This window comes from Anomalospiza imberbis, chromosome 6 (assembly GCF_031753505.1).
Source record: "Anomalospiza imberbis isolate Cuckoo-Finch-1a 21T00152 chromosome 6, ASM3175350v1, whole genome shotgun sequence".
NCBI lineage: Eukaryota > Metazoa > Chordata > Aves > Passeriformes > Viduidae > Anomalospiza > Anomalospiza imberbis.
The window spans coordinates 2,343,281-2,369,291 of record NC_089686.1 but is presented as its reverse complement, the minus strand read 5'-3'; the positions used below and the strand labels follow the sequence as shown (position 1 = coordinate 2,369,291).

The window sequence follows — 26,011 nt, the reverse complement described above, 5'->3', positions numbered from 1 at the left end:
GCAGTGGGGTGATCACATGAAATGGCCCCAATGGTTCCTCTGGTTCCCACATCCTCTCCTCTTCACCTATTCCAGCATCTCCTTTCACCGTGTCTGAACCAGGTGGGATGTACCTCTTCCATCCCTGAGCCCAGGCTGGATGCTTGAGTGCTAGAAACCCTAAATTTGCAAGGAATGTGCCTGTGGTTGGCATGAACACCCCCAAAGAAGGATTTCCCATTTTTTTGGAGTTAACCTTGTCATTGGAGCAGCAGAGTTCAGTGTTCACAGTGCTGTGTGAGAGGAGTAACCTTGGCTATCCGTGGATGCACAATGGACACATCCCAGGATGTTTCCACTGCCACCCGGGATGAGATCAAATCACAGAACCACATACTATCTCAGTGTGCCATTTTCTCTCTGTTTTGCCCTTTTATTGAGATTTAAAACGCTGCTTTGCCAGCCAGAGGTGAGTCTGCATGAGGAGTGGGCAGTCAGGAATGGGAACATGCCTGCTTTGCTTCTCTCACATCTCCTCAGCGCTTCCACCGCCACCCCCTTGATTCATCTGAGCGTGTCACTGCAGGCAGCAGGCAACTGGGAACACCCACGCCCAGGGATCCGTGCTGGGAACGGGGGGGAGACACGGCGGGAAGCAGCAATTCCTCTGGGAGGGGTGAGCGTGGGGTCAGGGGCAGCCATCCCACCCAGGGCTGGAGCAGGGGATCCGCCACCCCAACCCAAAGGGGCAGCTGTAGGATTTGGCAAGGGTGTCCCTGCTGTTAGGAGCTGTTATCCATATCTCAAGATGTGCCAAAGGAAATATAGGTTGGATATTAGGAAAAAAGTTTTTTACAGAAAGAGTGATGAAGCTCTGGAATGTTCTGCCCGGGGAGGTGGTGCAGTCACCATCCCTGGGTGTGTTTAACAAAGCCTGGATGTGGCACTGGCTGCCAGGGTTGGGTTGAGCTGTTGGGGCTGGGTTGGACTCCATGATCTTGAAGGTCATTTCCAACCTGTGAATTCTGTGAATTCTGTGAATACAGAAGGGTTGATCCTGTCATTGCCTCTGGCACAGTCTGGCCACCACTGTGGCTTCAGGCCAGGTCAACTTTTGTCTGCCAGGACCTCACATCTGGCCACCAGACCTGGGATCAGAGGCTGAGTGACCCCAGGGAGAGGGATACCTCTCACAGCACCTGACCAGGACATCCCCTCTCTTCAGCCTTGTTTTCTTTCTGGTGAGAATCCTCTTCCCATGCTGGAGATCCTGGAAGAGAAATCACAGTGACACAAGCAGCAGGAAACCCAGGCCAGGCTGGAGCAACCTGGGCTAGTGGAAGGGCAGTGGGTTGGGACCGGTTGGTCTTGAAGGTCCCTTCCAATCCAAAGCATTCCAGGATTCCATGAAGCTCACCATGAGGAATGGTGGCACCTTCTGCTGACCTCGGCAGGACATTCCCAGCCTCTGGTGAAGGCTCTGCAGCAGGGGAGTGTCCTGGAGCCTGGGCATCTCCTGAAGGCCGCTTGGAGCAACATAAAAACTCATCCCATGGGAATCATCCCATCCATCTCATCCCAGTCCACCATGAAGACACCCGCACCTGGGCAAGTCTCCCAGGCTCTCTTCCCAAGCCCCTGTCTGATTTCAGCTCTCTGATTTAGGAAGAGGTGATGGAGCCCTCGCACAGAGGCACCAGTCAGGGCTGCCCCCTCCAGCAGGACCTGCACACCTGGGAGGGAGCCCCTAAAACATTCCTGGGGTGTCCTCCCTGCAGGCTGGCTCTCCAAGCTCACCTAGAGCTGCCCCCTGCACAGGCAGCTTTTCCAGAAGTCCAGATTTTGGATTCAGTGGTTTATTTCCTGGTTATTTCAAGCAGATGGACACTGGCACCGGTTTCATGAGTCTCCCTTCACACGCAATCACAGCAGGTGCTAAACAGCTGCTCCAAGCACCTCCAGCTCATTCCCAACATAAATCCCAAAGAACAGGGGGAAGCAGATTGACTCCCAAAGTTATGCAAAGCATCTAACCTGGAGACAATTTTCCCCTGTAATTACGGGAATGTTAAACACCGTTACATAATGATTGCAGATTCCAGGTCAGATCCTCCATACGTCACGGAAGCATGGAGTGTTTTGACATTTATGGGAATGTTTCTTATTTTTAGTTAGTTGGGTTGCCATGGCAGCGAGAAGAAATCTGCACCAGACTCAGCCATACATTAGATTTGAGCCTCCCACTTGATACATCCAAAAAAGTTTTCAGCTCCTCTCCTCCAAAGTTCTCGGCCAGAAGCTGTGAGGGGTGGAAGAAGGCTTGGAAAGAAAATATTCCACTCCATCAATTAATGGGAAAGCTGCTCCTGAAGGCCTCTTTAACACCTGGGTGACTCATCAGCAGATCCACTTTTATTGTTCTATTTAGATATAATTTAGAGTTCAGAATTTAAAACTTTATAATTTAGATTTTATTTTAAGAGATGTCTCTACTGCAGAGGTTAGGAGATCATTTTGAATGAGCAACTTTCCACTCAAAGGAAGCAAAAATTGTCTGAAAATAGGAATATCAGAGAATCCCAGAATGGTTTGGGTTGGAAGGACCTTCAAGCTCATCTTATTCCACCCCTGCCATGGGCAGGGACACCTCCCACTCTCGCAGGCTTCTCCAAACCCCGTCCAACCTGACCTTGGACACTGCCAGGGCAGGTCAAACAAGCCTTGAATTGTTTGTGAAGCCGATAAATTTTGGACAAAGCTTCTTTCTCAATGCTGAAGACACAGGGAACATCCCACCTTCAGCACATCTGAACCACCAAGTGTTCCAGCTGAGTCTTTGGGCAGCAGGGAAAGGAGGGTGGAGACGAACTGGCTGTGGGAGGAAGGACAGATTTTTCTGGTGGGATGAATTTAATGTTGCTGTTCTCCAAAATGAGTCACAAGCTGGAGAAGTGGGGCATTAATCCCAGAGGGGATGAGTAACTGGGCAGGCTGGTCAAAGGAGCATCACAATTTAGACTTGAAGCTCTGCTCTTCCCGTGTATTAGCAATGGATTCTGCTCTGTTTTGATAAAAATCAGAAATTTTCCACCAGCTCCTGGGAGTAAGAAAAAATAATAACTTAAAAATAAATGATGTCACCCTTGAAAGTAAGCAGCACATTGAGATGTACAGATTTTTTTCAGTACATCTCACTCTGAGGCATCATTTGAGCTTTAACTTCTCTTCCAGTCAGACATGCCCAGATCCTGGCGTCTCGCCAGCCTGGCTCATACTTGATGGAGCAATTTTGCCACCTTATTTTCAGAAGTGATTTCCAGGAGATGTTTTTGAGCAGCATTATCCCCTACCAATGCCCATGGTTGCAGCTGGAACTCCTCTGACACCTGGGGGTTTATCCTTACCCTGTGCTACCAATTAGGTGCTGGACTTAATTAGCAAAGTGTGTGCTTGATGCCTTGTGCAGGCTGCCCTGGAGCAGAGGCTGGATGGAGTTACAGAATAAAGCAGGGATTTATTCAAAGGATCTCCTCCATGGATCCACCCTGGGCAGCACCAGAGCCCAGCCAGGCCTGCACCCAAGATGAACCCAAATGGTCCCAAAATGCACGAGCGCTCCCGGGGGCTCTCACTGTGATCAGCTCTGCTCCATGGGCACATTGCAGTTCATTGTCCCATTCCAGCTTTAGCCCATGCAGTCCCATCCTGCTTGTTTTTCTCTCTCCAGCCCACGTTGTTTGTGCTCCTGGGCTGAGGTTTGGATCATTTGTCCTTGGTGCCCAGCTGGAGAAGGAATTGTTTTGTCTCCCTGCTCTGTGCAGAGAGCTCACCATCCCATAATATGGAGCCCAGACCCACACACTAAAGCAGCACAGAATGGGAAAATAGAAAAGCCAAAACCTGAGGCATCATGCACAGCAATTGTAATTAAAGTCTGATAGAGGAGAAAACCATTGAATATTTCTATCAGTTGCACATTTAGTGTTGCTATTCGTGTTTCTCAGGATCCAGCCTCCCTGTGCCACAGCAAGCAGCAGCCTTGGACACCTCCACATCTTCTTGGGAAGGGTTGGAGCAGTCATGAACCAGGGGTTGTTTCACACCCACTCCATGGATGAACAACTCTGCTGGTGTTGCTCATCAGCCCAACAAGCCCTGAGTGTTTGGGAAGAGAGAGAGGGAAGCAGAGAAATCCCTGAATCATGGAATGATTTGCGTTGGAAGGATCTTAAAGATCATCCAGTTGCACCCCCTGCTATGGGCAGGGACCCCTTCCCCTATCCCAGGCTGCTCCAAGCCCTGTCCAACCTGGCCTTCGACACTTCCAGTGATCCAGGGGCAGCCACAGCTGCTCTGGGCACCCTGTGCCAGGGCCTGCCCACCCCCACAGCCAGGAATTCCTTCCCAATATCCACCTAAGGCTCTGTCAGTTTATATCCATTCCTCATTGTGTCCTGTCCTTCCATCCCTTGTCCCCAGTCCCTCTCCAGCTCGCCTGGAGCCCCTCCAGGCCCTGCAAGGGGCTCTGAGCTCTCCCTGGAGCCTTCTCTTCTCCAGATGAACACCCCAGCTCCCCCAGCCTGGTTCCAGAGGGGCTCCAGCCCTTAGAGCATTTCCATGGCTCCTCTGGACTCACTCCAGCAGCTCCACATCCTCCTTGTGCTGAGCCTCTTTGTCTACCTCCTACACAACAGGAACCATCCTGAGTGTTTTGCCATTGGGAAGCTTTCCTTTAAATAATCCATCTAACCCCAGGAAACCTCACCACTCTCCCAGGAAGCTGCAGTTCCCTGCCAGCAGTGAGGCAGCAGAGCTGGCATCGCCTTCAGCCTGCAGCAGCTCAGAGTGATGGGAAGGAACCTGTCCTGGGTAAAGGAAATCTGATTCTGGAGAACTGGGCATCAAAATGTTCAAAATGCTCAAAAACTGGGAGGTCTGGCTACAGGCACAAAGCCTTTCCTGGATCCTTCGTGTTTGTGACACTGACATTGGGCAAAGATGCCACCTGCGTTCAATGGAGTCGATCATCCACAAAAATCTGGCACTTTTCCTTGCAAGCAGGAGACCTCAGAAACAAATGGGAAGGGTTTCCAACTTTCTGAGCTCCTGAAATGGTGCTTGGAGCAAATGATATCACCAGTAAGAAGCTCTGGCAGTTGTTCTGGGAGGCAGCTCCTGCCGGAACTCTGGGAGCCCTGGAACCTTTCCAGGCACAGTGCCAGCATTCCTGACCATGGTCTTGGCACCAGAGAGGAGAGTGACCTCAGCAGCTGTCCTGCTGCCAGGAGCTGTCCCCAGGACAGGGAAGCCAGGATGTGCTGAAAGCTCTGGGTGACCTGAGGAAGCAGGATGAGCTCAGGGATGCTGATTTCAAGGTCATGCACACAGGCTCACAAACAAGGATTGCTCCTGTCAGCCAAGAGCTCATCCATTCAAAATGATGAAGGAGGAGGAGGAGGAGGAGGGTGTATTGGTGGGTGACACGGTGAATTATGAGCTGCCAATGTCTTGGAGTCATAAAAAGGCAGCTCCAAGCTCTGGCTGCATCTGCTGAGATGTTCCCAGGGGGCACAGGGAGAGCGTTCCAGCACAATGGCTTCTACAGGAACAGCAGAGATCCTGTGTAAGGACAAGGCACCACATGTGGGACCTCCAGGCACAAGAGGAAACACATTCCCAGAGCCTGAAGAAGGCTTCCCAGTGGAAGATCTAGTTGCATCAGACACCTGAGGCCTCTCCAGCAGTGTGGGAGCACCTCTGGAAAGGTTCTGCTCCTCTCCTCTGAGGAGCTCTGAGCCCTTGTCCACTCTCTGATTTATCTCCTCAAGGTGTTCTGGGCGTGGGATGAATAAAGACACTGCAGAGTTGTTGTCTTGGTTCATTTCTCTCTTTTATTTATGAGCTCTAGCCCAGCTAGGGTATTTATTACAATTCACCAAGAGGATCCAACAGCACTTTTAGAGTCTAAATGACTTTCATTTATCTCAGCCCACTGGTGGCTTCTACACTCTCCAGGGCAGAGGCTGGTTACAACAGGAGAGGCACCAACAGCAGGGGATGGAGCTGCTTCTGCAGCAGGAAAATGTTCATCATGGAAAGGGTGGTCAGGCATTACAAGGAACTTCCCAGGGTGACTTGGAGTCCCCATCCCTGGAGGTGTCCAAGGAATGACTGGAGGTGGCACTCAGTGCTCTGGGCTGGGGACAAGGTGGGGACCAAGGCTGGACGCGATGATCCCAAAGATCTTTTCCGGCCTCACTGATTCCTTGACTCCGTGTGAAGGCGAGGCTCCCGGCGAGAGCCACACGAGAAAAGCAGGAGCCAGCTGAGAACAAGACAATTCCTCCACCCTTTGACTGATCACAGCCACGTCAGACAAATGAATGCTGAAGCTGGGTCAAGTAATTATTGCAGGTCCGGAGCTGTGCAGCTCTCGGGGCAGTGACAAGTGTGACAGTCGTAAATAAAGCACAGCCGGAGCGTGAGCAGCACTCGCTGCTCGCTGAGGGCTCGAGCTGCAGTGCCAAGAAGAAAACAGCTCAATGTTTATGACCAAGGGTTGCTTCCAAAGGCACTGGCTGTGCTCCTCTTTCTGCCCATTTCCATGATCAGCGGGATCACTCCAGCAGAAACGGCAATCCTAGACCTGCCAGGATGAAAAATGGCCACAGGAAACAAGAGGCAAACAAGGAATGATGGTTTTATTTTGGAAAAAGGGCAGCTCGAGGAGAGAGAACAGGGGAAAAAAAAATGAGCAGCTCTGAGCAGAGACACCAACAGGGAGCAAATGAGGAATGTTCAGCAGAGTCCAGGGGAAGCCACGGTCAATACGGAGCCAGCAGGAGCCTGAGGAAGCAGAAAGGGAAGAACAAAGCACACCAGAGTGGAAAAGAGAAACACTCAGAAAATCCTTTTCTCCTTATCACTTGTCTGGCTGAGAAATGGTGGTGCCTTCCTTGGGCATCTGGGCGCTTGGGCTTCCCCCCTGCCTGAATATCAGTGTGGGAGCTTGGAATTGCACCTGCTCCCTGACTCCCAGGAGCTGCATGGACCCACTGGAGAGGGGAAGGAGCCCTCAGCGTGTCCTGACAAGTAGGGGACACACAGCCCTGGGTGCCCCCAGTATTTTTGCCATCCCCCACCATGGAAATGGGTCCTATGGGCAGGGAGACCTTCCACTATCCCAGGTGGCTCCAAACCCCATCCAACCTCGCCTGGAACACTTCCAGGGATCCAGGGGCAGACACAGCTTCTCTAGGCAACTTGTGCATGGCCTCACCACCCTCACAGGGAAGAATTTCTCCCTAATACCTGCTCTAAATCTTCTCTCTTTTAGCTTTAATCCATTCCCTATGTCCTGTCCCTCCATCCCTTGTCCCCAGTCCCTCTCCAGCTCTCTGGAGCCCCTTTAACCCCTGCAAGGGGCTCTGAGCTCTCCCTGGAGCTCTTCTTCTCTAGGTGAACATCCCCAGCTCTTCCAGCTTGGCTCCAGCCCTTGGAGCATTTCCATGACTCCTCTGGACGCTCTCCAGCAGCTCCAGGTCCTTCTGACGTTTGAGTCCAAGAGCTGGACACAGCCCAAATCCAGCAGAGGGGGCACAGAGCATCTGCACCAACGGGCAGCCCCAAACGTGCGCACAGAGAGAGGGAAATAGGAGACAACACAGAGACATTCCAAGCAATCCCATCTTTCCACTGGCTGAACAGGACCCGCTGTGCCGCTCTGCTGCCGGGAGAGTTTAAGACCTCAGCCGACCTTCAGAGCGAGCAGGGCTGAGAAGCAAAGCCACGGGAGCCCCTCGGGGCCCCTGTCCCCGCTCTCCAGTGGCGGAGCGTGTCCCCACGGGGGCGTCCCAGGCTCAGGGACCGCGTCCCGCTCCCCACGCAGGGCATCACCGCAGCAGCATCCCTCCGCTGCCATCCGCGGAGAGCCGTGCGATCGCCGAGCGTGATGCGATTACCGCACACGTGCGGCCACTCTAGTAATTACAGCTACACCCTCCCGACCGCATCCATCAGCGGGTCCCTCGCACTGCCGAAGTCACCTCGTGCGCTCCGAGGGGAAACCGCAGGAGTGCCCCTGGATCCCGGGGAGGGGAGGCTGCAGGCACCGCGGGCTGTCCGCGGGGCTGTAGGGCGGGAAGAGCAGGGCGGGGCGGTAGTGCCGCTTCCCGGGAGCCGGGGAAGGGCAGAGCAGCGGGCGGAGCAGCGGGCGGAGCAGCGGCAGGCCCGGGCCCGGGCCCGGCGCTCTCCCCGCACCGACCCCGCAGCAGCGCCGCAGCCCCGAGCGCAGCCCCCGCAGCGGCGCCGCCGGGCGGGCGGGCGGGCTGCATGACGGACAGGCGCGCCAGCCAATCGCAGCGCGCAGCGCACCCCCCGCGCCGGCGGGCGGGCCAATGGCGGGGCGGGGGGGCGGGGCCCGGCGGCGCGCGCGGCGGCGGGCGGCGGGCGGGCGGCAGTCGGCGCCGAGGCGCGGTGCGGTGCGGGTCGCTCCTCGGGCTCCTGCCGCGGCCGCCGGAGCCGCGCCGCCGCCCTCCTCCTCCCCTCCCCTATGGAAGAGATGGAAGAGGAGCTGAAATGCCCGGTGTGCGGCTCCTTTTACCGGGAGCCCATCATCCTGCCCTGCTCGCACAACCTGTGCCAGGCGTGCGCCCGCAACATCCTGGTGCAGACGCCAGACTCGGAGTCTCCGCAGAGCCGCCGCGCCTCGGGCTCGGCCGTCTCCGACTATGACTACCTGGACCTGGACAAGATGAGCCTGTACAGCGAGGCGGACAGCGGCTACGGCTCCTACGGGGGCTTCGCCAGCGCTCCCACCACGCCGTGCCAGAAGTCCCCGAACGGGGTTCGCGTGTTCCCGCCGGCCGCGCCGCCGCCTCCCGCCGCGCTGGCGCCGCCGCCGCCGCCGCGCAACGCGTGCCTGACCTGCCCGCAGTGCCACCGCAGCCTGGTGCTGGACGAGCGCGGGCTGCGGGGCTTCCCCCGCAACCGCCTGCTCGAGGGCGTCATCGACCGCTACCAGCAGGGCAGGGCGGCGGCCCTGCGGTGCCAGCTCTGCGAGAAGGCGCCCAAGGAGGCGGCCGTGATGTGCGAGCAGTGCGACGTGTTCTACTGCGACCCGTGCCGCCTGCGGTGCCACCCGCCGCGGGGACCGCTGGCCAAGCACCGCCTGGTGCCGCCGGCCCAGGGCCGCGTCAGCCGCCGGCTCAGCCCCCGCAAGATCTCCACCTGCACCGACCACGAGCTGGAGAACCACAGCATGTACTGCGTGCAGTGCAAGAGCCCCGTCTGCTACCAGTGCCTGGAGGAGGGCAAGCACTCCAGCCACGAGGTCAAGGCGCTGGGAGCCATGTGGAAGCTCCACAAGGTGAGCCCCGGCTTCTGCCAGCAGCCCCAGCCGAGCCGCCTCGCCCCGCACGTTCCACCGTCCCCAGCTGCAGGATGGCAGCATCCTCAGCCATCCTCTCCCGTTCCGCCTCGCCCCCTCGGCGTGGGGACGAGGGCATCGTGCGGATGATGCTCCCCGCGTTCCCCAAATCCAGCGCTGCCGGCTGCACCCCGCAAAGCCGAGGTCCCACCAAAGGAGCTGGCAGGGCCCCCCGCGGGTGGGTCGGGGACATCTGCGCCGCAGAGCCGGGAAAGCAACAGGGAGCGATGGCCTGGGGAGGAGGAGGGAGGCGTGAAATCCCCCGTGGGAGCGGGGAGCCGCGGGGAGCCACCCCCTGCCGCACTCGGAGTCACCGGGAGGAGGAGGAGGAGGAGGAGGAGGAGGAGGGGTGGCAGCGGGCAGCCGGGAGCCTGTCCCTGAATACTGATCAGCTGCACTCGCTCCCACACGCGTCCGTGCTGGAGGAGACGGTCCCGGCGCTTGCGGCAGGGACGTGGCCATCATCATCTTCAGCTCCATCCATGCCTCTGCCTCCCGCCCTCCCTCCTCGCACCAGTGACAGAGGGAACTGGGGCAGAAGTGACCGGGACACGGGCGGACAGGGCACAAGGGGATGGGCGTCATTCCTTGGATGAACATCGCCGTAATTGGCCCCCACTCCAACAAATTGGGGCGGGTGGGGGGGACCTGTGACAAGGAGTTGGGGGAGGGTGTGACCTCCCGGTGGAAGGGACTGGGCTGCATTGCTTTCCAGGAATATTTGGGGATGCTCTGGCAGGTTGTGTGGCAGCGTGTGGTCCGTGCAGGATGCAGATCTCTGGGCTGGAGACCTCCGCACCCCGAATTGGGTCAGTGGGTGCATGCAGGGACAAGCTGTCGCTTGTCACAATGCCCCAGAAAGGGGTTTAAGGTTTGATGGTGCTTGTTGGAAGGGGCTGTCCCTGACCCCCTTTTGCTGGGAGCAGGAACAACTCCTCTCTGGATTTTCAGAGCTCTTGTGGAGATGTGCCAGAGCAGTTTGGTGCCCTTGTCCCTATCCATGGGGTGCAATCCCTGATCCCAGAGCTGCTGGCAGCCAGCAGGAACATCCAGCTGGTGTGGGATGCCCAGGACCAGGGTGGCACAGGTGACTTGGGAGCTGCTCACAGGAGCACGGGGAGGCAGGGGACGGAGCCAGGCTCTTGTGGTGTGGAGCAGGCGGATGAGAAGCAACAGGCAGAGTTTGGAACTCAGGGAATTCCACCTGAACGTGAGGGAGAACTTGGCTGCTCAGGTCAGCTTGGAAAGGGCTTGGAGCAGCCTGGTCTGGTGGGAGGTGTCTGCCCATGGCAGTGGGCTTGGAATAAGATGAGCTTTAGCTTTTCCTTCCAAATCCCTTTTCCCAGGGGAGAGCTTTAGCCACGCACTGTTTCATTGATGTAGCTGACAAATGAGGATAATGTAACATTATTTCAAGCGATGATTTTGGACAGCGAAGCCTCATCTGCCTTGAGGGAGCCGTGTTTCTGCAGGGGTTCACTGGTATTACCTGCTGTTAGTTTGCTTTTTAGGGAGGGAAGAGTCTGTGGAGTTAAATGTGGTGTTAAGGAATAATTGAAGGAGTGCTTTCAGGGCCAGGGCTCAGATTGCTCTTTGAGATGCCATCCAACAAAATCAGGGGAAGAGGTTATTTACCTTGATTTTTGTTACACAAAAAAACATCCCAAAATACCAGACAAAAAAAAAAAAAATTCCCACCACCACCAAAACCAATACCCACAATTTCCATGCTTGATCCTGGTTGGGACTGGGCATTAGGAACCAAACCACCTATGGATTGGAGGGGTGATTCTCTTGCAAAAGTATCCGACGGTGTCATTTTTTGAGAGCGCGGGCCCTTGGCAGTGGGACAGACTTGCTGAAGGGGTGACTGTCCCTTTATGCCTGATCTTTTCTCTGTGGTGAGCAGTGTAATGATACCTACAGCTCACAGGAGGGAATCATGGAGTGGTTTGGGTTGGAGGGGGATTTAAATCCCATCCTGTTCCATCCCCTGTCATTCACAGGAATGCCTTCCACTGTCCCAGGGTGCTTAAAGCCCTGTCCAACCTGGCCTTGGACACTTCCAGGGATCCAGGGGCAGCCACAGCTGCTCTGAGCACCCTGTGCCAGCCCCTCCCCACCCTCACAGCCAAGAATTCCTTCCCAATATCCCACCTAAATCAACCCTCTTTTAATTCACACCCCTCAGCCAGCTCCTGAATTCTCTTGCACCATTCCAACACCTCTTGGTGTGGGTGTTCTTTGGGATGCTCTTCCCTTCTGACCCAGGGAGGCTGTGATTGTCCCCGGAGTGCTGGGTGAGCTGTGGCTCCTGAAAGCAGCAGCGTTCACGCCCCAGTAGGTGATTGCCAGACCCGGGGCAATCAATCCATGTTAAGTGCAGCGTGCTCCCCTTGGGACCAAATCCAAAGGGCTTTTCCCAGCCCTCTTTGGGAGCTGCCCCAGTTTCCCCCAACGGGATGATCATCGTTGAAGATAATCTGTGCTGAGGCACAATCAATTGTCATTCAGGGAGCTGGGGTTTCTAAGCTGGACACAGATTGTGGCAAATCCTCTCTGTCCCCGTCTTCCTTTCAGTTGTTGGGAGCGGGGTGAATATTCAGAGAAACGTGGAGGGAAATGGTTTTTAATCTGAATTGTCCCAGTTTTGCACAGATATTGCAGCTGTGTGGGTTTTTATCCTGACGAGCTGGAATGCTGCTTGGCATGCCAGAAGCAGGAGCACAAGATGGAGCTGAATCATTTATTCCTCACGCATCCGAGTCCCTCTTCTGCTGGAAATGTGTGGAGAGTGCAGGCTCAGCAGCTGGATGGTGTGTTTTTATGGGTAGATGGATGCATGGATGGATGCTTGTGTACAGATAAAACAGACTGGGAGGGATCTCACTGATGCCTTGAGAAGGCTGCCCTGGAGCAGAGGCTGGATGAAGTTACAGAATAAAGCAGGGATTTATTCAAAGGATCTCCTCCATGGATCCACCTTGGGCAGCACCAGAGCCCAGCCAGGGCTGCACCCAAGATGAACCCAAATGGTCCCAAAATGCACGAGCGCTCCCGGGGGCTCTCACTGTGATCAGCTCTGCTCCATGGGCACATTGCAGTTCATTGTCCCATTCCAGCTTTAGCCCATGCAGTCCCATCCTGCTTGTTTTTCTCTCTCCAGCCCACGTTGTTTGTGCTCCTGGGCTGAGGTTTGGATCATTTGTCCTTAGTGCCCAGCTGGAGCAGGAATTGTTTTGTCTCCCTGCTCTGTGCAGAGAGCTCACCATCCCCTGATATGGAGCCCAGACCCACACACTAAAGCAGCACAGAATGGGAAAAATAGAAAAGCCAAAACCTGAGGCATCATCACACTGTCTCCCACAGCCCTGAAATCCCAGCCAGTTGATCAAACTCAGTCTTAAATTCATTTTACTGTTGCTGGTGCAGGTTTAAAAGGTCTCGCTGAAAAAAAAAAAATTGTTAGCAGATTTTAAGCAGGTTTGAAAGTGTTCTGGGTTGGGAAGTGGAGAGGCAGTGATGCAGAGCAGTTATTCCTGCCTGTCTCTCAAATACTGAGTTGTTACTCATCACTCCCGTGTCTGAGTCTGCTCAAGTCCCTGGCACTTCTCACCTCATGGCTGGACAGCTCCCTGGGGCTGGGATACACCTGCCAGAGGCTGCTTTTTGCTTTTTTTTGTCCTTGCCATCCATACTCCAGCTGCTGCAAAGGTGAGCCTGGAATTGCCACGCACTAAGAAGAAGCTGAAGAGGTCAGGGGTGAAAAGCTTCTGCTGGTTTTGGGCAGTGCAGGAAGAAGCTTCCCTCTGCTTTGGGCTGGGATCGTGGGGCTTTGCCTCTTCTCTCCTCTCTCATCCACATTCCTCTCGTTTTCTGCATCCAGGGAAGGGCAGCAGGGCTGGTGAAGGCTCAGGAGCACAAGTGCTGTGAGGAGTGAGGTGGAGTCCCCATCCCTGGAGGGGTTTAAGAGCTGTGTGGATGTGGCACTTGGGGACATGGATCAGTGGTGGCCTTGGCAGTGCTGGGGGAAGGGTTGGACTCGGTGGTCTCAAAATGTTTTTTCCAACCTAAATGATCCCAAGATTCTGATTTGGGACCACTCTCTCCTTGAGGGGGTCATGCAGCATGTCCTGGTCTTCTTGGAGAGAAGCAGAAACAAATCTTGGCCTCAGTGGAAGGAAAAGAATGCTCTCCATTTGAATTTTACATGGGATTTAAGTGCCCGGGATGCGATTGCCCAGGCTGAAGACACAAGCTGTCCTTGGATTGCAAATCCCTGCAGATTGCAGCAGAGCTCAGCCCTGGGAATTTCCATCCCACACCGTGTGGGCTCTGCGGTGCTGGTCAGCAGGCAGAGGTGACACCTCATTAGCACAGGTGTCACCTGGGCTCAGCTCCTCCTGCCCCAGCACAGATGGAATGAGGGATGATTGCAGGTGATACCTATTAAGAGCAAAAAAATCACTCACTGGGACTTGATTCCAGCTGGTTTGGACATCTGAGGAGAACCAGGGGTGGGAAACACTGCAAGGGCCCCTCAGTTTGTGCCCAGGGGACACCAGAGCCAGGACAGGGATGAGCAGAGAGGATTTTTCCTTAGCTTGCTTGGCCAGGGCTCTGTGTTGGCTGCCAGAGGAACTTTGGAGAGGAGATGGGGGCTGGGAATGTGCTGCTCTTGTGTCCATGGGAATTCCTGGACCCACAGGGGAAGTATCCAGGGAGTTGCTGTATGACCAAGACCTATTTGCACTTGGAAAGTAAAATATTTTCTGTTTAAAGAGAAGCAGGGAGAATCCTTAATGTTTGCCAAGCTGTGATGGCCTTCCTGAATCCCACCGCCCTTTTTCCATCTGCAGCAGCAGGATCCATCCTCTCCTTCTCCAGCAATGCCCAGCAGCCTTCCCACCTCCTCTATTTCTCCTTGGCCAAATCCAGAGGGTGGCAAGCAGCCTGAGGGGCTTTGAAGTCAGAAAAAGCCAGGAAAGGCCAGGATCTGGAGCAAAAATGTGGTGAGGAGAGGCTGAGGGAGCTGGGAAGGGGCTCAGCCTGGAGAAAAGGAGGCTCAGGGGGGACCTTGTGGCTCTGCACAGCTCCTGACAGGAGGGGACAGCCGGGGGGGTGTCGGGCTCTGCTCCAGGGAACTGGGACAGGACAAGGGGAAACCATCTCAGGTTGTTCCAGGGCAGGTTCAGGTTGGATATTTGGGAAAATTTCTTCATGGAAAGAGCAGTCAAGCATTGGAAAAAGCTTCCCAGAGGAGTGCTGGAGTTCCCATCCCTGGAGGGATTTAAAAGCTGTGTGGGTGTGGCACTTGGGGACTTAATGATTTAAAAGTGTTTTCCAGCCTGAATGATGCTGTGATTTACACCAGCCCGTTCATTTATTTGGATAAAAGCTTTCTGTCGGGCGGCTCTTTGCTTTGCTGTCACTGCAGTTCATGGAGTAAGGAGCAGCCCCAGACACCCTGTTCATCAAAGGCAGTGTGGTACAGCAGGCTCTCCCAGGGGTTCGTGGAGCCCAGGAGGCAGGAGGTGACCTCTGAGGTGTTTGCAGATGGAAATGGGCCCAGGGTCATCTCAGAGTGAGTGTAAATCACTGCAGCTTTCATTCCATTCCAGTGGGAAGGTTAGATTAGACACGAGGAAAAACATTTTTCCCTGGGAGGGTGGGCAGGCCCTGGCACAGGGTGCCCAGAGGAGCTGTGGCTGCCCCTGGATCCCTGGAAGTGCCCAAAGCCAGGTTGGACAGGGCTTGGAGCTCTCTGGGACAGTGGAAGGTGTCCCTGCCATGGCAGGGGTGGAATGAGGTGGTCTTTGAGGTTCCTTCCATCCCAAACCATCCTGGAATTCTGTGTCCAAACACACACGGATCTGACAGAGCAGTGCTCTGTTCCACCATCTGGCTCAGGCTCTCCACAAGCAGACTGAGCTCTGGTGGGGTCCATCTTCATCTGTAAATATCAAACCTTTTCCATTCTCTCCCATCTTTTTTCTTCTCTTGGCCACTTGATGAATGAAGGACCCCCCTGGCTGGGCTTTGCTGCATTTACTGCGGTGCAAGTCAGGAGCACCTCAGCTGAGATGGGCAAAATTAACCCAGGGACTGGTTCTTGTCCTTCTTTCAAGGGAATTTCTGCAGTGTCCATTCCCAGGGATTTCCCTGTCACCACATGTGAGATTAAGCTTTTTTTTTTTTTTTGACTCAGAGATGGGGTAACTGAGAGATGTTTTAAAAACTTTTATTCTGTTTTCAGTCTCGTGTGAAGGGTGAGACAATGCAGATGTTATAATTTATGCAATTTTAATTAGAAGCTACCTATTTTCTAATTACAAGCATTTCTTGGCTTACATTACTTGAGAATTAAAATATATAAGAAAACTTATACCAAAAAGTAGCTAAACAAGAACAAGTTTGTGTACAAATGCATACCACGTGAGCCTTCTGTCAAGCTTTAAGAATTCTCTGCAAATTCATTTCCCACAACCACATCCCTAGTCTGGAAAATCAGGAGAATGAGGAAGCAGAACAAACACTGTGCCTGGTGTTAAATAAATTACTTGGGAGTGTTTGCTGTTTATTAACCAGGTTTCACAGGATGCTTTCCAAGAGCTGACATTGGTGCAGGGTGGATCTTTGTCGGGAAAATGTTCTCAAGAGGCTTTGAGGCTACTCTGCATTGCTCATTCCTGCTCTTCTAAATAATCCAGCACCCAGAAGTTCAGGCTTTTAAAGGGAAAACTTTGCTTGGTGTCACAGAACCCCAGAATGGTTTGGGTTGGAAAGGACCTTAAAGTTCATCTCATCCCACCCCTGCCGTGGCAGGGACACCTCCCACTGTCCCAGGTTGCTCCAAGCCCCATCCAGCCTGGCCTTGGGCACTTCCAGGGATCCAGGGGCAGCCACAGCTGCTCTGTGCACCCTGGGCCAGGGACTCAGCTCCCTCACAGCCAAGAATTCCTTCCCAATATCCCAACTATGTCTTTCCTGATTTTTCTCCTTGCCACAGCCCTTTCCCATATGACCACAAATCCCTTTTTGGAGTCCTGCTCTGCGCTTTCTAGCAATCCAGCACACACCACTGGGAGATATTTCCCTTCCCTTTCCTGGACTTGGAAGGAGCTTCCAGCAGCCTTTGATTAACTCATGTTACTCACACAAATTCATTTAGTTCAGAGTGCCTTCAAATTGCATTGCTCTTCCCAGCTGTATGAAAGTGTAATTAAAGAAAAATTTGGCTGAAACATAACAACTCTCAAAGCTGCTCTTTTGTCAGCCTTGCTCCTTGTTGTTCTTGGGACGAGGCATTTTACCTTTTAAATTGGCTTATAAATAAGCCAGCTCATTCCCTGTTCATTCAGCTCGTCCTGCTGGGATGGATTGGATGAATTTCTATTTAGAGCAAGCACATAAGGCAGAGAGAGCTGGGGGTATAAATCTCTGGTGACCCTGGCTCAGGTAATGTCCTGGAAGGAGAGGCAGAGCCTGGTGTGGAATTACTGGGAGGAGTAAAAGCTCTCAGGGTGAATTTCTCAAATCCCCAGGGACCATCCAGTTGTAGCTGGAAAGAGCAGGGATGGTTTGGGGTCTGGGACCACTGCTGAGGGTCCTGCCAGGTGGCCATAAATAGGAAATGTACTAAACTCTTCCACAGGGAGACAAATAAGTAGAAATGAAGCCCAGCTCTCACCCATTCCAGTGGCACCTCCCTGATTAATGCAGGAAGGAGGCCAGAGCTGAGAAGAGCAGGTCAGAGAATTCACCTTGCCTCTATTGAAAGGAAAATTTTGGTTGCAGTCTGAACTAGCTCATATTTTGCCTTCAGAGCTGGATTCAGCTTTGGGGACAGCCTGGCCTGGAGCTGGCTGGAAAAGCTCAGCGGAGGCTCTGATCAGGACAGAATTTCTGGGTAGAAAGAACAAGACCCAAGTTCATTTCCAAATTTTCAGTTGGAAATTTTCTTGAGCAGCGGAGGGGTGACTGTGAGGGTGATGCCAACCTCAAACACTGTGTGCACAGCATGGATTGAGGCTTGGGCCATGTTTTTGTATTTAATTAGCCATTAAATTCCCCGTGTCACAGAAATAGAGGGCTGTTCATGGGAGCCCGCTCAGTTCTGCAGCAGCAGAAATTGCCCTGGGAGGGATCTGGCAGTTGAGGGATTTCCCATCAGTGTTAATTACCCTTTCCCCTTTACTAACCTTATAGGAGATGATGGGTTTAGGAAAAAAAAAGCTGGGAATTGGATGTTAATAAGGCATGCATGGATGGTGCCTGGAGTGCTGAGGGCTGGAGCCACAGTTGCCATTCCCGAGGGGAGCGGCTCGGATCCGCAGCTGGGATGGGCTGGATGAAGCGAGCACGGATCCCTGGAAGCAGCTGCAGCAGCCACTGGAGTGGAAGATCACATTTGTGACTTCCAGTGCCTCCTGAAAATCCCAGATCTCCTGTGGAGATGCCAGCCTGGCTGCCCACACTGGGGCTGCTGCTTCCTGCTTGGTGTAAAGCCAAAATACGTGGGAAATATCAATTAAATTGCTTGCACCAACCCCGAAAATGTGGAGCATCTTTCAACCAGTGATCCTTTTTTTATTTTTCTTTTTTCTTTTTGGGATTTTGCACTAAATTCTGTCTTTTTTCCCTTGCTCCTGGCCTCTCTGGATTTGCATGGTCAGTTCCCTTCTTGATGCTGTTCCCTGTGGCAGGTTTGGGGGTGTGTGTGAATTAATGATGGGTTATGGCCTTGCCTTCAGCTCGAGGGTGCATCCATGGCATCATTCCTGACAGCCTGTGCTGTGGAGCTGTTTCCACCTGCAGCTCTTGGGGTTTTCTCTGGTGCTGTTTTCCCAGATAACCTGTGTCCCTTCAGTCAAGATGTATTAATTCACTGCTTCTGTTCACTTCACCATTTTCCTTCTCCCTGCTTCCTTTCCCTGGAAGTGTTCCAGGCCAGGTTGGACAGGGCTTGGAGCAGCCTGGTCTAGGGGAAGGTGTCCTTGCCCATGGCAGGAGGTGGAACAAGATGGGATTTAAGGTCCCTTCCAACCCCCACGATCCTGGGATTCTGTGATTCCCAGGGTCTCTGACCTGGGGGCTTTGCTGTGCCTGTGGGATTCCTGCTTGGGAAGGACCTTTCTGTCTGCAGAGGCAAACTCAGAGGTCTGAATTTGATCCCCCTTTCAAAGCAGGTTTCTGTGATTCTGTGCCGTGGTCTCTCTGTCAGAGGATGTAAAGCTGGCAGGAGGGGGGGTTCTGTCAAGCTTTGAAATGGATTATTCCTAACAAGGCACATTTTTTGATTTCCCGACACAGACTCTGCTTTGGGGGCAGAGTTCCCTCTGTTCCCTCCCTGGCAGGGCTGTTTCACCCACAACACCCAGGGATCCAGGCTGGAGCAGGGGAGGAGTGGGAGGGAATTGTGGCAGCATTTCCCTGAGGATGCTGGAAAGGGAAGGGGTGGGCTGGAGATCAGTTCTCCCTGCCAAGGATTTGCCTCGTCCTCCTGGGCAAATAATTGCACAAAGGCCCTGTCTGTCCTCTCCCAGGAAATGTGTGTTTAGCATCAGTGCCCTTCCTCCAGCCCAGCAACAGTTATGGTGGAAATTCATAAAAGAACACGTGGAGATGAGCTGGGAATTTCCAAAATTGTGAGAGCTGGGTGAAATCCCATCAAGGACACAACGGGAGCATCAGCCTCCCTCGCTCCCTCCCTGGGAAAGCATTTCCATCCTTGCTCAGACAAGGATTGAAGTCACAGAGATTTGAAGGCATCACTGAAATGCTTTCTCACGTTGGGACATCTGAGATGATAAACTGGGGAGAGCCCTTGATGGGCAAACAGCTGGGGATTAACGAGGTGCTGGGTGGGGGCTGGTGTCCCTTGGCTCTGTGACAGATGTCACTATTCCCTGGGTGGCACAGCACTCATTCTTTGGCAGGGTACAATGTGATCATAGGGATTTGTACTAAGTAAAAGAATTTGCTAATTTTCTAGAAAAGTGGGGAATGAGACATGGGGTTAGAAATTAACTTGGGATAGAAGTCAGCTTGGGATTTAGATGAGGTGTGCTGTTTCAACTTGTTTAGTCTATGGCTTGCTCCCAGTGATGCCTTGAGAAGGCTGCCCTAGAGCAGAGGCTGGATGGAGTTAAAGAACAAAGCAGGGATTTATTGCAAGGATCTCCTCCATGGATCCACCTTGGGCAGCACCAGAGCCCAGCCAGGGCTGCACCCAAGATGAACCCAAATGGTCCCAAAAAATGGATGATTGGTCACAAAATGATCAGCTCTGCTCCATTGGCATCTTGGAGTTCATTGTCCCATTCCAGCTTTAGCCCATGCAGTCCCATCCTGCTTGTTTTTCTCTCTCCAGCCCACGTTGTTTGTGCTCTTGGGCCTGAGGTTTGGATCATTTGTCCTTGGTGCCCAGCTGGAGAAGGAATTGTTTTGTCTCCCTGCTCTGTGCAGAGAGCTCACCATCCCATAATATGAAGCTCAGACCCACACACTAAAGCAGCACAGAATGGGAAAAATAGAAAAGCCAAAACCTGAGGCATCAGCATAGATGAAGTGTGCTGTGTGTTTAACTTGTTCAGTGGTGAACTTGCTGTGCAGAAGTGTAGAACTAGCTTCACCTTGCATGGCAAACGCTCTGAAGCGTCAGCCCCGCTGTCTGCAGGAGCAGTGACAACACCTCTGATTGTCCCCACGTTCGATCCTTGGTGCTCCTTTGTAGTTCAGCCAACTGTTCCCTGTTTCTTTTGCCATTTCTGCTCTTTGTGGAGCTGTTCCCTCAGAGGAGCAGCAGTGGTGGCTCCTGTCACGCTGTCACACCAGACCCACACAGCCCAGGCGTGGCTGAGCCTGTGCTGCTTCCGTCCTGCACCAACACCTCTTCCATCCTGACATTTTGTTCCCAGGAAATGAGGACCTCAGGGGGCATTTGCTGAGGTCTGTGCTGCCAGCAGCCCACACCTTGGTGAATCAGAGCGGGAGCTTAGACACAGTTTCTCACCTCTGAGATGATTTCTCACCTCCCCCGGAGCACAGCAGTTAAAATTTGTGAATATAGGATTTTTTTTTTTTTTTCATTTTTAATGTTGTCCTCTGGCAGTGGATGCTGCACCTTCCCCCTGCCCTAAGGACAGATGACAGCCCAGATGGAGGGGCAGGGAGGTCATTTGCTGGGGTTGGTGGTGGGAGCCGTGCTGTGCTCCTGGAGCTGTGGCCAGATGAGCGAGCCCTCGATCCATCTGTGGCTTGGGCTCTCCACTGATCTCCTGCCGTGGTGCCAGGCTGTCAGATGGGCAAGGACAGGCCACAGGCAGCTCCAGGGAGGATCTTTGCTCCATTCCTTCCTGGCAGGTGCTTTGCCCACGTCTCTGCCAAGTTGCCAGCTGACCACTGCCTGTTGTACGAGGTTTCTGGCTCCTGATGCCATGCTGTGCTATTTGATGGTGCCAGATGAGGCTGGTTGGCCTGGGATGTGATTCCTGGATGAGCTGGGAGTGGTAGGAAGGTGCCAGAGGAGAAAAGGAGGCTCAGGGGGGACCTTGTGGCTCTGCACAGCTCCTGACAGGAGGGGACAGCCGGGGGGATCGGGCTCTGCTCCCAGGGAACAGGGACAGGACAAGGGGAAACCATCTCAGGTTGCTCCAGGGCAGGTTCTGGTTGGATATTTGGGAAAAATTATTCATGGAAAGGTGGTCAGATATTGGAAGGAGCTGCCCTGTGGGGGGTTTGGAGTGCCCATCCCTGGAGGTGCCCAAGGAATTCCTGAAGGTGGCACTCAGAGCCAAGGTGGGCATTGGGCACGGCTGGGACTCGAAGGGCTGGGAGATCTTTTCCAGCCTCAGAGATTCTGGGATTCTCTTCCTCATTGTGGGAAGCCTGAAGGAATGTGCTGCAAGGTGGGAGAAGGAAAGGGAAAATGAAGTGGGATCCTACCCCCGCCAACATTCTCCATCCCCACCTCACAGGGCTCCAGCACCTGGAGAGGCATCGGGGGCAGCGATTCTGTTCAGTTTGTTCCAAACTGGGTTGAACAGGGCTTGGAGCAAACTGGTCTGGTGGGAGGTCGCGGCTGTGCGTTACTGCGGACTGTGCTCGCTTGTCTCTGTGGCGCTGCTCGCTGGTCAGCGGCGCGGCATCGCGGCAGAGGCGCTCTCTCTGCGCAGCTCCCGGGTGCTCTGCGGTGACTCTCTGCCGGCTCCGCGGCTTTGCGCTGGCCATGGCCCCACGTTGGGCGCCACTCGCGGCTCTACGTTACTTTTCTCGGCTCTGGTCGGCTCTCGAGCACCCGGCTTGGGCGTCTCAGCTTCTCGTCAGGGCCGGGGCTCGCCGCAATTCCCGAGCGCTTCTGCTGCCGCGCTCCGGGGTGGGCATTGGCCACGCCTTGCTGTTGGCGCAAGGGAAGAAACAAAGAGGCAGGGAATTTGTCCAAATCTGTCCATGTGGCGGCTGGATGCTTTATTGGCCGCGAGAGCCGCAGTGGGGAAGTTGCAGCCCACTCCCACCTTCAGGCAGACAAATCTGGCCATGAGCATGGAGCGGAGTGGGATTTTGTAGGGGGCGGGCCGAGGGAGGCGCAAGCCCCGCTCGCCCAATGGGGCCCAGCTATGAGGGTGTGACGTGGACTGGGACGGCTAACGGGGACGCGACAAGGGTGGACCACCGCAGCGGGGAGAAGAAGCACGGGGGATGCACGAGGTTACACAGAATCAGCAAACTAACAAAGGTAAAACCCATAATTTGAACCCAAACCCAGGATGCAACAGAAGGTGGCCTCAAACACGAGCTCTGAGTTGAGGGAACACCTCTTGCCATTGTGGGATGTTTCTTCAGCCGGGAGGGAACACTGGGACTGCTTTTATGGAGCCGTTGCAATTCCTGGGATCGGCCTTGGCAGAGGCAGTGACAGGAGGGTGACGCTGCACAAGGTCATTCAGTGGCAATTAGCGCAGATTGTCTTCGAGGGACCTTGTGCACTCAGCATTTGGCACCTCGGTTCATCTTGTGCTGCGTGCAAAGGAGAGTCAAGGAATAATTTATGTCCTGGCTGCAGCAGGCTGTGTGTGGTGGGATAAAAGCCCTTCCTGCCATATGCCACAGATTTGGCTTCAGCAGAGCTGGGAATTGTTAAATTCTCATCAATCACGTCGGGTCCCAGAGCTTTGGGTTTCACCAACCTGACAGTGACCCCGGGAGGGAGGGACAGACTTTGTGACAGGGCCTGTTGTGATGGTTTTAAACTGAAAGAGGAGAATTCAACCTAGTTTTAAGGACAAAATTATTTATTGTGAGGGTGGTGAGGCACTGGACCAGAGGAGCTGTGGCCGCCCCTGGATCCCTGGAAGTGTCCAAGGCCAGGCTGGACAGGGTTTGGAGCAGCCTGGGACAGTGGAAGGTGTCCCTGCCCATGGCAGGGTTGGGATGGGATGAGCATCAAGGCCCCTTCCAACCCAAACCATTCTGGGATTTATTCAGAGATAACATCAGGCAGGTCACGGCTCAGTTCCCTCCCAGTGAATGTGATGCAAACAAGAAAATAAGTGTAACCTAAACCAGCCATTGGGATTTGTATTTGTGCAGCCCTTCCTGAAGGGGTCACATCCCAGCAGGGCTCCTGAGCCCAGGAAAAATCCACTTTCCTTGGACGTGCCCCAAAATACAGCTATTTTAAATTAAGTATGTTATTTTATTAAATCATTATAATTAATTAGATATAATATTATATAATCAATATTTTTATAATACATAATAGTATAATATATAATAATATAGCTATATAATATATAATTAATACTTATATGTTATGTGATAATTATATAATATGTAATAAATATTATAATAAATATATAAAATATATATATAATAAATCTATGTAAAATATATAAATAATGATAAACAGTATCATTATTATTTATTATATTATTTAATTTTAAATTAAATACAACAGAGCTTATGGGGCCAACACCATCACCTGGTGATGGCACATGCTGCATTTGGAGTTCAGGGGGGTTCTGCTGGTTTAGCCTGATTCAAACTCCACTGTAAAACATGACCTGTTCCTAAATGTGCTTCACAGGGATCCAGAGCCGGGTTTTGTGCCTAATCTCCATCTCTGGGAAAAGCTTTTAACCTTGCTGAAACATTTATGAAATCAGTAATTATTTTATTGCAGCCATTTGATTTAAGCAGCTGACGTGGCTTGGGGTCTCCAAGTTGATTTGCAGTTACGGTTTGAAGGAGCCGGGAGATCTCTGAGTACAAATAATGTCACAAATGTGTGTCCAGAGTGGGATTTAAGGCCTGATTCTGCCTCCTGCATTTCTCCTGGGTGTCAGGAATATCTGTGGTAACTCGGAGTGATTGATTCCTTCAGCATGAGGTTGGTGGAGTTGGACTCTGAGCACTTCTGTGCAGTTGGTGGGTAATTTATGGAACACTTTATGTAACAGCCTGCTGCCTTCCCCACTCTGCGTGTGCATAAATACATCAACCAACCTCCTCCTGGAGGAGAAGGTTCTAAAAGCAGGTGGTCTTGGTGGCTGCACAGCCCTGCAGCAAAAATCAGGTGTTTGTTCTGAGGCAGGGATGATGTAGAGATGATTATTTTGGATGCCTGTCTTCCGAGTGGCAGATATTATGGTCTGGAGTTAAATACAGGAGACATCTCTGGCCCTAGAGGGGATATGGAGATAATCCAAGGCTGGGAGAGCTGGGAATGTTCACCTGGAGGGGAGAAGGCTCCAGGGAGAGCCCAGAGCCCCTTGCAGGGCCCAAAGGGGCTCCAGGAGAGCTGGAGAGGGACTGGGGACAAGGGATGGAGGGACAGGACACAGGGAATGGCTCCCACTGCCAGAGGGCAGGGATGGATGGGAGATTGGGAATTGGGAATTCCTGGCTGGGATGGAATTCCCAGAGCAACTGTGGCTGCCCCTGGATCCCTGGAAGTGTCCCAGGCCTCTGTAGGGCACACAGGTCCCTCCTTGGTGGCTCTCCTGTGGCAGCTCGGAGCCCACAGAGCTCTTGGCTCCTGGTGCTGCTCCACGTGCAGGGAATGGTTTTGTTGCTTGAGAGAAAGATGGGAAGGACAGGCCCGGGCAAGCTTTTCTTAATGAACTGCTTCTCCTTTGTGTATTCAAAACTGGTTGTGAGTTTAAATGGAAACATCTTTAAGTAAAGCAAAGCCTCCGAGGGAAAGGAACAGGCCCTGGAACTTCTGGGACTCAGCCCTTTGCCTTGGAAAAGCCAAGGGAAAAAAAGGAAAAAAGCCACTGGAAAAAGCCCAAGCTTCACCTTTTAGGGTTATTTTAAAACACCTGCTTCTCTGGGACATTTGTGTGCAGACCTCTTGTCCTTGTGAGGAGCCACCGGAGCCTCCTGGCAGTGCCAGTGCTCCGAGGCTGGAGGTGAAGGCACAAGGGCTGGGTGGGACAGACAGGACAAAGGACACCCATGGGACAAATCCAGGCTTGTCCCGTGCCTCTGGATTGTCAGTCCAGTGGGTCGTGGCAGGGACACTCAGGCTGACCACCTGGGAGCTAATTAAAAATCAGGGCTAATGAGCTCAAGCTCACTGGGCTAATCCTGCTGGGCCAGGTCTGCTGTGCATCTGTGGGGTGGACATCCCACAGAGGGGACAAGAGGAGACGACCTCAGTTGTACCAGGAGAGGTTTGGGCTGGATATTAGGAGAAATTTTTACCCAGAAAGGGTTGTTTAGTCACAGCACAGTTTCCCGGGGCAGTGGTGGAGTCCCCATCCCTGGAGGGATCTAAAAGCCATGTGGATGTGGCACTTGGGGACATGGATCAGTGCTGGCCTCGGCATCCTCACCACCATGTTGTCTTGCACCTGTGTCTGGGGCTCCTTTCCTCCTTAGCCTGGTTTTTCTTTCTTTTTTCTTTTTTTTTTTCCTTGAAAGCACTTTCCCCTAAAAAACCCCACAGCTATTACTGAAGTAAATGTGAATTATCCCCCTGCTCCCATCCCCTGCTGTTTCCAGGGTTCTTCACTTCTCCATCAGTGATCATGGGTGGTTCAGAGAGCCCAGCACTGGCTTCCCTGGTGACTCCAGGATGGATTGCTCTGCTCCAGTGGTTCAGGTTCCCTCCAGTTGGGGGTGGAACCCCCTCACTCCTCGCTCTCTGTAGAAACACTGACAAGTTCTTCATTACTTCCTAATTAGCCAGACATCCCTTCTTATTAAAGATTAATTTTTTTAAAGGCAGTCATTATCTTAGCTCTTCCAAGGGTTATTGATTTATTCTTCTTTTTTTATTAATAGATTTACAACCTCCTCATAATCCATCCAGTGTAGTGGTTTCCCTGCCTCTCATCCTCCTTTCCCTGCACCATTAATGCAGGAAATAGATGTATAGAAAAATTTTAAAATTTGATAGAAGTTGATATTGTATGTATTTGTATGTAAATTTTGAGGTAAGAAATGGTAACTTAGAAATTATATGGAATAGGATAGATATTGTTGAGAGAGAAATGGAATTAGAAATAGGTTTGAAAAGGTGGTCTTATAAATAAGATTAGATATTTTTGAGAAATAGAATTATGAAAGACGTATTGTAGTAGGACTTAGGAAAAGTAA

The 26,011-nt window shown here is 52.8% G+C and overlaps 1 protein-coding gene across 3 annotated transcripts in view; it reads left to right on the top strand.

Annotated features, from left to right (window-relative positions):
- Window positions 1–8,430: 8,430 nt before the first annotated feature.
- Window positions 8,431–26,011, top strand: part of TRIM9 (tripartite motif containing 9) — a 63,521-nt gene continuing 45,940 nt past the window's right edge. For 2 of the 3 annotated variants that reach the window (XM_068194895.1, XM_068194894.1), the window contains exon 1: window positions 8,433–9,346. In XM_068194895.1, coding sequence (XP_068050996.1) covers window positions 8,531–9,346 — 816 coding nt within the window. In that variant the 5' untranslated portion in view covers window positions 8,433–8,530. Of the gene's footprint in view, window positions 9,347–26,011 lie in introns of all 3 variants that reach the window. The other variant, XM_068194896.1, reaches the window with a different exon arrangement.